The sequence below is a fragment of the Teleopsis dalmanni genome, chromosome 2 (genome assembly GCF_002237135.1).
Source record: "Teleopsis dalmanni isolate 2A chromosome 2, ASM223713v2, whole genome shotgun sequence".
Classification (NCBI taxonomy): Eukaryota; Metazoa; Arthropoda; class Insecta; order Diptera; family Diopsidae; genus Teleopsis; species Teleopsis dalmanni.
The window spans coordinates 124,677,650-124,689,662 of NC_051847.1; the positions used below are offsets into that span (position 1 = coordinate 124,677,650).

Sequence of the window (12,013 nt, forward strand, 5' to 3'; positions counted from 1 at the left end):
GAGGATGAAAAAAGCGATGGATGCTGTAAACCAAATGCGAATGTTTGCAGTAATAATTATCCGTCATTGCTTTTAACACTGAAAGCGATTGATTTCTCCCATGTTTTACAGGTAATTTTTGATTTGTTGTTTAAGCATATTTAAAAATATATATTTATTTAAAACATTTGACAGTAAATTAATATCGATTAAAAATTAATATATTGTATATTGGTTCTGGTATTCATTTGTAAAGATATTTGAAAAGTTGAAGAGACTTTAAGGTGCGCAACATGATCTGCTAGAAATCGCCATTAAAATATTACTTACTTACTTATGTGGCCATAACAACCCGTTACCGAGTTTCGGCCTGACGCAGCATGTCTTCCCAGGCGCCTCTGCTGCGTGCGCGCCTTTTCCAGTCTCGTATATCAAGTCCAGTTAGTTCTCCCTCAACTTGATCACTCCACCGGAGACACGGTCTACCTCTACGTCTTCTTCCACCAACTACTGCTTCAAACACCTTTTTCGCCGGTGCATCTTCATCCATTCTCACGACATGACCAAGCCAGCGAAACCGCTGGATGTTAATCCGCTGAATTATATCAATGTCTTGATAAAGCCATTAAAATATACAATATGATATTTTTCTTAATTAATTTACTTAAAAAATATTAAAGGATATTTCCTACGTGGGAGGTCCTTTCGCACGAAAATCAACAGCGCTCTCTTGTCAGTCCGATCTATAGAAGCAGGGGTTCTTCAGGGATCGCCACTTTCCCCCACTCTCTACAACATTTATACATCTGATATTCCAATGTTAGGTCCCTCGACTCTGGCGTTATATGCTGACGATACATGTATGCTATACTCAGATAAATGTGCTCTCAACATAACGAACACATTTCAAGAGCATATAGACCTCATTCTGGAGTATTTTCAGAAATGGAAAATAAAAATCAATAATGAAAAACTAAGGCTCTATTTATAACGCATAAGTGGAGACAGAATCCGTCGAGAGTGAGAGTGGAGGATATGGTGATAAACTGGGAGGAAAGCGTTAAATATCTCAGTATCATGTTGGACAAACGATTAACATGGCTTAAACATGTTCAACTGAAATGAACTAGCTGTGCCAAAATTTTTCATTACCTCCAATAACTTTTCAAAGTTCCATGGTACATTAGGACGAATGACATCCACAGGGATATCAATATTGATCCCATCAAAAAATACATAAAGGATAGAGCCCTGAAATTATTTGCGAAATCTGACAGACTTACCAACACTGCGTTATCAAATCTCAGAATGGTTATAGGTTCCTCGGCTCCTTAGGTATGCAGATCTGAGGTCAATTATTGCTTAGTCTGATGAAGTGATAAATAATAATCTAGTCAAGGCGTAAAGAGGGGTTTTGAAGAAACCTGGCAGTTAATAGAGGTTAAAAGTGCTCAGGTGCACTGACTCAACTAGCCTTAATCATCTCTTTGGTCGCATCACAACGACGCTTTTTTTGAATGAAATTCAGCTAAAAATCGCCACAAAAAATTTTTCGATTTCTTTGTATAGACGCCAAACAAAAACGAATCGTACGATATGCGTTAAACTTTGACAGAATGTGTATAATAGTGTTGCCAGCGTGAAAATAAAAAAAAATTTCCGATTGGATAAGCACGGGAATTCAAAAAAAGAACGAATAAGTTCTTTTTTGATTACAAGGTACTAATACTCCCTATATAAAAAAGTTTTATAAGATTCCAAAATTTTGATAGTAAATCATTAATATGACAACTATATAGAAGGGGGCTAAAAATCTTGCTTAAATAAAAAACAAAAAAATTTATGAAAATAATTTTAATTTTATAACTACTACTGGATTTTTATGCGATTAACTACGTCAATGTCGCTGTATAGCTCATACATCATTTGTGGTGTTTACGCTGGTTTCTAAATAAACAAAGCTTTTTACAACTTCGAACTTATAATTGTCAACAGTGACATGGGTCCCAAGACGCTCACTGGATTTTTTTGTTGACAAAAAGTACTTTGTTTTGTCCTCATTTATCACAAGACTCATTTGCTTCGCTTGTTTTCCTAAATTGGAAAATGCTGCATTGATGACGCGGGTGCTCAGGCCAGCAGCATCACACTTTTGTAGAATATTGTGCCAGTGCGGTTTAGATATGCTGCTTGAATTATCGTTTCCAACATTAGGTTAAAGTAGTCATACGACACGGAGTCACTCCGTCTGAAACCTCGGTTCAAACGGCTCGGAGAGGTTTTTCCCGATTCTAACGGCCCTAGTGGTGTTGATTTTTTTACGTAGATGATCGATACTCCGATCTTCATTTATTTGTTTGTATTTATATACATATATCATTTATTGCAATTTCTTATTAAAATATATTCTTTTATTCAATACTCACTATTCTTTTCTTACATTCATACGTATAAAACAAACATAACTATTCAAATATTTTTTAAGTATCTTATTCACAAATTGTTCGAAAATCATTCGCATGTTCCATTAGATATTCGCGAATTCCTAAATTTACTCCAGTGAACTTCACAAACTTTTTTGCTATTAAGAATAGCAATAATTCCGTTTTTCGGAATTATATGAAAAATATCATGTTTTATATTTTTATATATATTTTACTTGTTGTATTTTATAGTTTATATCTCAAACACGCATTGAACAGAGCATATTAGATTTAATGCTTGGGCTTTTGAATATTAATAAGCAGGAGGAAAGTAAAAGAAATTCTTGGTTAGAAAACTGTGAATCGAACTGTTCCAGCTTAGAAATTTTGCGCATACTAACATTAAATATTGGAACCGATGAAATTCACCAATGCTTCCAAAATGATAGTTATGCTTTCAATAGACCATTGAGAAATAATAGTGACGGCTTCCAAACAGATGTTGAAAAAGATAATAATCAGTGCCGGAAGCATACACATATGTTTTTAGAAAGGGAAAGAATGCTTATAGAGCAGTTACTATCAAAAGCGAATGAAATATGCCCAAGCATTCTTCAAGGTTCGTAAATTGGTTTGCTTAACAAATTAATGACTTTTTTATATAGACTTTAATAGCAATCACGATACTTTAATTGCACATGGGTTGCGCATAATATGGTCATCTGTAGGTGTAATCTTGGATCATATACTACTTTGGTGGATGGATACTCCAATAACATGTTATTCTGTAATTCATATTGATTCCATAAGACTTTGGATGCAAATGCAGAAAATTGAAGGTTAATAAATTTTCGTGAAAATATAATCTTTTATTAATATACTATTAATATATGCTCCAGATATTCCAGAGCCAGTACATTCTACTCTTAGAGGTGTAAGTGAAATTCTTACTAATTTTGTGTGTAATAATATTTGGGATCAACTTTTTCGATTTACGTTTATTTCGAATAATTCTATAAATGTTTTAGTAACTAAAATATCTGATGCTTATCATGGATGCCCAAAGAATGTACGATTATATATTTATTGGATATGTATTATTTAAGTACTTTAAATGGGTTTTTTTTTGATAGAACTTGGGTACGGCTACAGGCACAATTTGGATAGTAGTATTTTTTAACTTAGTCAACTTAAGCAATAATTTCTTTCCTACTATTAACATGGGAAACTCGTCCTTAGTTCCAGTTTCTGAACAAATACCAATTTTACATCGGATTGGTAAGTTACAAAAATAAACAAATTTAATATAAATATATTAGAGTGGTCCCACTAATTTGATATTTTGTTGAATCTCCATTCCTTTTCATTTTTTTTTTAAATAAAATTTAAAATAAGTTTAATAGTCTCAGTACTGTGAGGTCATGTTGATTATCAGAAAGAGAATTCTAGTTACCAGGATTACGAGCAATAAAACCGGACAATAGTTCAAAAATGTAGATATCTTTTTGGATGACAATTCAATCATTTGGTTATTTTTCTGCAAAAGCTTTCGCCATGTTTACTTTCATTTGGACAGGAAATTTATTATTTAAAACGATTAAGCCACTAATTCCTTAGTAAGATACCACAAATGTCCATAATACTTTTATGTTGTTAATGAATAATTTTTATTTATTTACCAAGTTTTTATGTTTATTTTTTACAATAAATATACTATCTCTTTTTTCTTAAAATTTATTGCCAATCAAACGAAACTCATTTCGAGTATAAATATATGAAATGATATGGTAAAAAACGTCGGGTGATCGAAACGTAATTTCATATCGTTTAGCCTAAGATTTCATAACTAACTGCTAGTCGTTTCCAGTCTGTTAAATAACAACTTGTGTCTTGATCGATACTGTTTGCCAGAAATTGACCAATTCATATATATGGTGTCTGAAAACTTCGTATAATAAATCTTCTCCAAGTTTACGTTCCAATAAAATGCAAGTATTTTTTATTATTTCAGTATTTGACGCAATAGTGTCACAGCACAAGGACTCTACTGTATGCAAAAGTTTATTTTTAGCTAGCAAGTATTTTTAGCTAGCAAGTTTATTTAATAATATTAATTTTTAATTTTTAAATAAAATTTGTATAATTTTACATAATATTGTTTTGATTTGCACTTTAAATTAAAAAAAACAAATTCGAAAAAATGATTTTTCTGATTTGTTAATAAAAACCACTATTTTGGGGAAATTTGGGAAATGGCAAATAACTTCTGAAATTTTTATTCGATTTTTATGTTAAGCCACTCGAAATGTTTGTACTAAAACAATCTTTAACATTAATCAAAAAAATAATTTTTTCAAATATTTTAGCGGGAGTCCCATCACAATGAAAATCGAAAAAGTTGAAAAAAGCGTAAAAAAAACATTTTCATCTGTACATTTTCAGCTATAGCAGCGAAACTAAATAAGTTATATTAACGTTATGTAGCTTAAAATGTTCATACAAGTTTCACTTTTAATTTGATATATTACGCACTACTATAGTAACTTCTAAAAAAATAAAGTTAGGGGGCCATGTGAAGGGTGATGTTTTGAGAAAAGTCAAAATAACGGTTTTTTGCAAATAACTCGAAAATGGTACGCAGGAAAAAAAATCGTTGTGATTTTCGAGTTCCATGGAAAATTTCCCTAAAGGAAATATTTTAATTATTTGTAAACTAGTGTAATTAATTCTTAGTTCTTAGTTAAAATTCTTAGTTATTTTTGTGAAATAATTTGAGATTTTTTAACGGATATGTCTTTCGCATACGTCTGGTGTGAGACGAGAGATACATTAATTTTTAAAAAGTATTTCTTATTCTTTGCCTTCAAAAAAGATTTAGTTTTTTTACAAAATTTTCTAAATCTAAATCTAAAAATATTTGATGTATATTTTCATGAATGACAAATATTGGTAATTGTTTATTTGTATTTTAACCAACTTAATTTTATTAATATAGATCTTATCTGAAGTCAAAAAGTGAATGAATATCTTGATTTTAATATATGTTAAATACAATTAATTAAATAAGGATAGTCCACTATTCAATAATGATTATACATTTCCAACAGTAATTAAATATAAACGATTTTAAATGGACATTATATAAGTAAAGTATTCAATTATGTTATTTATCTTTACAACGTAGGAAATTTGAATAGTCTGTCATTCACAGAGCGTGCGAATGATCTAAAATGCAAATTCTAAAATCCTCATGTACCATATTCCTGGTATCGCTCCGGAAGAAGCTTTTTTCCCGAGATATGCGTATTTTTGTTTTAAGCTCATAAAAACATTTCAATAAATCGAAGGAGATGGTGAATTTTTATCAAAATCTCTCCTGTTTGTAAATAAATTCCGTTTTCCGATCACAATTTTCATTGTAATCTGTATAATCGCGACACTATTTTTTCTTGTTTCCTTTTTTGAGTAATTGTTATTCCTAATTAGAATACAATATGTTATCGCATACGCACCACCAAAATTTTTTCTGCCTTAGCAGTAAATATAAGGTACCAAATATATAAGGTACAGGTAAATATCTCGTATCTACCTAGTAAATATATTATTCCATGTATATAGGTATGTATAACATATTGGATGTAGTTTAATACATTACTAGAAAAATAAAAATCTCTTGATAATCTCAACATTTTGGAAATCGAGTTAAACCTTATAACATAATTGTTTCGATTATCGAGGGCATACTATATGTACACATAATAAATTTTATTCTTTTTACTCAGATCATTCAGTCCATTCAATGCGCATATGGGTTACTGAACAAACAAAATTGTTATGTTGTGAATGGAAAATGAGTCTCTTTTTCAAGATATTAGAACAGGACGTGCAAATCTGCCTAAAATTATTTGATAAATTTAAGCTGCCAAACTTATCTTCTAATTTGAATGACATTTTAATGCTGGTATGCATTGCATTGCGCACAAAATTAATATGTGAGGTCAAAGTCAATATTGAAAAACTAAAGGTAAGAAACTTACGTTTATAACAGCACCGATTATAACTTATATTAAGAAAATACATATATTATTTTAACTTATACACTTCATTATAATAATTTTTCAATCGAAAATTTTGCTAGTAATATTCATTTACTGACTTGTATTAAGATGCATAGTGTTAGTATTCATTTTATTTATACAAAATTCACTCACACTGCTCTTTAATTTTCACATATTCGAAAATTTTCCAAAGAGTAAAGATATGATATACTTTGCTTGCTTACATATATAGACGTGAATATGCATGTAACATGAGTTAACACATTAGAATACTAGACTAATACAAAAATAAGAATATGGCTACCTAGAATAAGAATCCACTACCTAGGCTGTGTTTGGTTCAGGTTATCCCATCACTGCTTTTTTGTGATTTAATTGTATTATATAGTGATATGTTTAAACTTCCTATAGTGCTAACGACCTTGATTTAATGATGAATGATGAATGATGAATTTCATGAACTATTATATTTACATATTATTTGTATAGATTTTAAATAATAATAACAAAAAGAACCGGTTGCGGGCGTTAGATCAAATGAACGAAACCGGTCTCATTACTAGTGTTGGGAAGAAAATATTCATCATGCTGAATTATATCCTAATTCTTACTTCGCTACATAAATATATTATTATTACTAATCTTTTACTAAATTATGATAAATAAAGTATATATTCATTTTATTAGAGACAGACGACTCAAGAAGTCCCTTACTTTCAGTTTTTAGCGTAATTGAAAAACACTTATTGGTCTTAAAAAGTCATAAATGAAAAAGCCATTTCAAGTTTGTTGTTTCTGATATACCATATTGAACTGAAAAGTAATAAAATTGTTGAGTTTTAAAACGATTTATAGTGTTTATTAAAAATCTATAAAAATTAATATCATGCTTACGAATAAATCCTTTGCAATACAAAAAATTCTCTACTCTTTCGTGTTCTATTATTTTGGGCATAAAATATTACAATTTATTGTATATCCAGATCAGTTTATATATAATTAGTAATTAATGTGTATAACGCTTTTGTCAACAAATTACTAACTTCTAACTTTAATGACTTTAAAATATCATGAAATTTTACAATTACTTGTATATAAACATATTTTATTAGAATACTACAGAGGAATGTGTTAATATATTATCATCTGTATGCCGGATATTAAGTTTGGCCACTTTTACACTATGTTTTCCGCCAGTTACCCATTGGCAGCAAAATACATATAATGCGGAAGTGAAGTCTACCTATGTCGATTATGTTCTGGACCAAATCTTTTTACCCATAATACAAGCAACAACAGAACTTGCAGTGTTGAAACTTATTTTAAGAATAATATGTGAGTCCTGGCTAGACTTTATTTATAATAAACGCATAAAATTCAATATAGCCGGCGCACTACGATTGCTGAGTGATTTTGACTATGTTCGTGAATGGATATTAAATTGCAACTTCATAAATCAAGATCAATTAGATAAGTTGAGTAATCATGAGGTTCTTCGCATGTGTAAGGGTGTGGGAAAGATTTTACTCCGCAAACCTGAAGATATAATTTCAATAACAAAGTCACCAGCATATGATCATAAATTAAGTATAAAATTTCTATTAATTTTATAGCTCAATTATTTTTATTTTATTATTTTTGACAGACGATGAAGCGTTACAGGAAACTCAACTGCCTTCAGAAATGTTCGTTTCCAACCAGAAGAATTGGCTACAACTGCGGGCTGGAGAATCTAGTTTTTTATATTTTAAAATGTGTTGCAATGACAATACTAATCTTTAATACATTTTTGAAATAAATGTAATTTTAAATAACTTGAATTAATTAAAGTGCAGCTTTATTTAAAAAACATTTTTTTAAATATCAGAATTAGGTAGAAAATGTAAAAAAATTTGAACATTCTACAAACTAAGAGTGTAATAGAATTTAAAAAACTTAGACTTTTGTATATTATAAAGGAACTTTTCGACAAATAACATTCAGCAGCTCATTAATTCGATCACTTTTTCCAGTAAATTGCTTTGGATGAGGACCAATCATTTGAATTATTGCTGCCACATCTGCAGATACCTGAAATATAGGTATAGGAAAATATATATTTAGTTTATATATAATATAACATATAATGTAATATTTATTATTATATTATATTAAATAGGTATTTACACATTAACATAATTTTCTTAGATATGCAAAACCATTTTTTGTTTATTGAAATTATTTAATTAAAGAATTGGATTACTAAAAATATATTTAAAAATAATATGCATATATATAATCACCTCACCTCGAGAAATCTTACAAGTGCTTTTAGAGTACGAAATATTTGCTCTTCATTAGGACTACTTTGGTAGAATTGTAGCACAGCCATAGTTAATTCTACTGCTACATCATCAAATACCTGTAAAAGATTGTAACGTTAAGGAATGATCTAAATATATAGAAAAAGGTATATTTAAATTCATTATATCTTACAACCGTCTTAACTTCTTTAATTGCAATATTGTATAAAATCATTGAACCAATGTTTTTTAATTGAGGACAATTCGATAATATACAATGGACTGTAACTTTTGTCGTTACACGTATATTTGAAAGCGTTTGTCCGTTATAGTCCCATTCTGATATATATAGTAACCATTCTGAAGGGCCAACATTTTCAAAAAGATTGCACATCTTTCAAAAAAAGCTAATATTATATAATATTTATGTATCAAATCAATATCTACAACTTACAAACATGGCCCAAGCCTGCTGTTCTTCAGGTGTATGTTTATCAATATCCTGAGCAAAGTTCATCAACGAATGATCCCTACGATCCTGATGTAATATAATTATGACGTCATCTTTAAGTGCTGCGTAAGCTAGTGTACGTATCAAATGTATTCTCGTATCAGGCGAAAATGACTGTTCGCGCAAAACACGTTGTACAAAAACTAAAAAATTATCTCCTAACGACCATGATCCATCATCCTCAATTAAATATTGATGTAGTTCTTCCATTGAAACCTCCTCGTCTTTATAAATTTTTCCATCAAGTAACTTCACAAGACATTCTAATTCTGTTTTAATCTTAAAAGTATATATCAATTATTACATATGTAAAATGTTGTACGTATATATGTTATTATTCGTAATAAAAGATTCGCAAATATGAACTCAAATTTAAACATAAAAATAATTATATTTTGTCCATGCACCAGATTAAAGGGACAAAACGAATTGATTAAGTCTTGTAGACACTAAGAAACGTTTATTACATATATTAAATAACGCATTAATTAATTTATTTATTTATATAATTTAGAATTTTATGTTCTTTTTACACATGTATGTGTAATACTCCATCTCATATGTCTGTGCCCATCTTTAGTTTAATCCAATATTAAAAAAAACAAATATACTCTGCTAAGATAAACTCTGAATAATTGCCTGATGCATTTTAATATACAGGTACTAAAATTAATGACTTTATGATTACAAAGAGATGAAGTGCCTTACATCAATGTCTCTGCATACTAGGGAGGGTTCTCGTGGACTTTCATTATCTTCAGTGGATTTAGAACGATCGCGGTTGTCTTGCTGTATTTGTTGAGAAGATCCCTCAGACATGGTGTGATATTTTTAATAATCAATTTGCCAAAAACTGAAAAATATGTTATATTTAATTCGTTTTATTAAAATTTTTAGCCTTTCTTTTAAAATTTAGTATATCTATAGTATAAATATTTTTGGTGTTTGCATAAATTTTATGTTAGTTATGGTTATTTTTGTTGTTATTATTTGAATAAATAAAGGTCTCTATAATGATCATTATTAATTGCATTATTGCATTATCTGCTTCATACAATCAATATATTATATATGTATGTACAATGCATATTTATAATATAACAGAAACAGAAATGCCGAATCATTTTGTATGGATTTAAATCGTTTGTAGTTATAAAGCTGTTTAATTGTTGCCGTCATATCAATTTCGGATTTAAATGACCTATTTAGTTTAATTGTATAGACATAATAAGTTCGATATATAAAACTATCTGTTTTTATGTGCTGTGGGTTGACAAGTTTAGAATTAGTTATTTATATTAAAATATTTTTCATTTATAAGTCTGCTGCTAAAGATTTAAAACATATTCTACTTTGGATCAGATTAGATTTGGGAACTAATCATCACATCACTGATTCCTTTGAGGATAATTGTGACATACCAGTTACTCCTTTAGTTCCATAGAGGAGTAGCAGTTAAGAACGCATTATGTTCTTTAGAGAGATGTTACCTAATTTCATTGTAAGTGGATAGGTAATAGAAAGGTACCGAAGTCTGAGTCTGGCGAGACTATCACAGTGACACAAAATGTGTTCTGCTGTTTCCTCTTCTTCGCAATAAAGATGCAGCTATCGTCTCTAGTAATACCTAGGTTCGATAGATGCTTTTTAACTCCACAATATCCGGTCAGAAATCCTATGACAAGTCGGATGCCACTTCTGTTTAGCATAAGTAGCTCCCTAGTTCTGGCTTTTGATCGATACGGCATGAATTCTTTAGCTTGTCTGCAGGCAATTGTATTATCCCAATCAGTCTGAGCTGCTCTTTCCAGCCACTCATTCATTTTAGTTTGAAAAAGCTTAAGGACCGCAGAATGGTTGTGGTCCAATATAATATGAGGCCGCCCTTTTTCTGGCTAGTTCATCTGCTTTTTTGTTTACCTCAAATCCGCTGTGTTTTGGGATCCATATTAAGTGAACCCTGTTCCTTTCAGCAAAGTTTTTGAGAAGTAGAAGGTATTCTCACACTAGTTTTGAGAATACTTTGGATTATTATCGATATAACAGAGAAAATAAGCAGACAAAAGTAAGATTTAAAAATTTCAACAATAATTATACAATAAATATTAAAATCAATTCAAGTTCTTTTAAAGCTATAAAGTCGCTAATAATCTTCAATTAACTTATTAAGCACAAGGACACTATACGAAATATGTGTAGACCAGATATGGGATACTTTGGGTCGAGAATAACATTTTCAAATAACTTTACATCCGAAATCATTACAGAAGTAGACAAAGTATTACGCGTAGCAGGTATTATATGGCGCAACAAGGATTTAGCCATTAAAGACTAGTGATGTAGGCAGGAAAGTCCAAAGGGGGAGAATATACAATATTTATTGGTTTTGTATAGTTTAGTGAATTAATTATGAATCAATTTGCGATAGTTTCATTTATATACACATCTATATTAATAAAATGATTATATTATATCCTGTAATGTGTATTGAAAAAGATCGAAAAAGATGTGAAATTCTAGAAGCCATTAAGTAGAAGAGGAAAACCAGAAAAAATAGTAAAAGCAAATGCAAAAAATGGAAAATTACAATAAATTACAATAAATTTTTAGAATCAGAATAGCAAAAGCCGCAAAACGTTAAAAACATGGAACGAATGTTGGACATTCAGTTCCAAAGAAAATTGAAAAATGTGGTATGTATTGTGTATATAATTTTATATAGCGGATATATTGATATTAATGTACTGTGATTGTTTCATC

General features: G+C 29.8%; 3 protein-coding genes across 3 annotated transcripts in view; 1 reads left to right on the top strand and 2 right to left on the bottom strand.

Annotated features, from left to right (window-relative positions):
• Positions 1-8,242, top strand: part of LOC119675632 — a 9,631-nt gene extending 1,389 nt beyond the window's left edge. Inside the window, exons 2-9 of the mRNA XM_038086838.1 lie at positions 4-111; positions 2,655-3,021; positions 3,068-3,241; positions 3,302-3,471; positions 3,536-3,680; positions 6,185-6,426; positions 7,573-8,047; positions 8,106-8,242. Of these exons, the coding sequence (XP_037942766.1) occupies positions 4-111; positions 2,655-3,021; positions 3,068-3,241; positions 3,302-3,471; positions 3,536-3,680; positions 6,185-6,426; positions 7,573-8,047; positions 8,106-8,242 (1,818 nt within the window). The remainder of the gene's footprint in view (positions 1-3; positions 112-2,654; positions 3,022-3,067; positions 3,242-3,301; positions 3,472-3,535; positions 3,681-6,184; positions 6,427-7,572; positions 8,048-8,105) is intronic.
• Positions 8,243-8,341: 99 nt separating this feature from the next.
• LOC119681610 lies at positions 8,342-10,109 on the bottom strand. The gene is made up of 5 exons (XM_038094853.1): positions 9,962-10,109; positions 9,197-9,532; positions 8,936-9,136; positions 8,748-8,861; positions 8,342-8,530 (listed from the first exon to the last, which is right to left on the bottom strand). Exons 1-5 carry the CDS (start codon positions 10,070-10,072, stop codon positions 8,411-8,413), a joined length of 882 nt encoding a protein of 293 aa, XP_037950781.1. The 5' UTR covers positions 10,073-10,109; the 3' UTR covers positions 8,342-8,410.
• A 1,607-nt stretch (positions 10,110-11,716) lies between these two features.
• LOC119675633 overlaps positions 11,717-12,013 on the bottom strand; it is a 4,429-nt gene continuing 4,132 nt past the window's right edge. Inside the window, exon 6 of the mRNA XM_038086839.1 lies at positions 11,717-11,728. Coding sequence (XP_037942767.1) covers positions 11,717-11,728 — 12 coding nt within the window. The remainder of the gene's footprint in view (positions 11,729-12,013) is intronic.

Coding starts and splice junctions, on each gene's coding strand:
- LOC119681610 (XM_038094853.1), bottom strand. CDS start 10,072: ATGTCTGAGGGATCTTCTCAACAAATACAGCAAGACAACCGCGATCGT. Junction 9,533..9,961: donor TAGTATGCAGAGACATTGAT/GTAAGGCACTTC, acceptor TATACTTTTAAG/ATTAAAACAGAATTAGAATG. Junction 8,531..8,747: donor CACTTGTAAGATTTCTCGAG/GTGAGGTGATTA, acceptor CCTATATTTCAG/GTATCTGCAGATGTGGCAGC.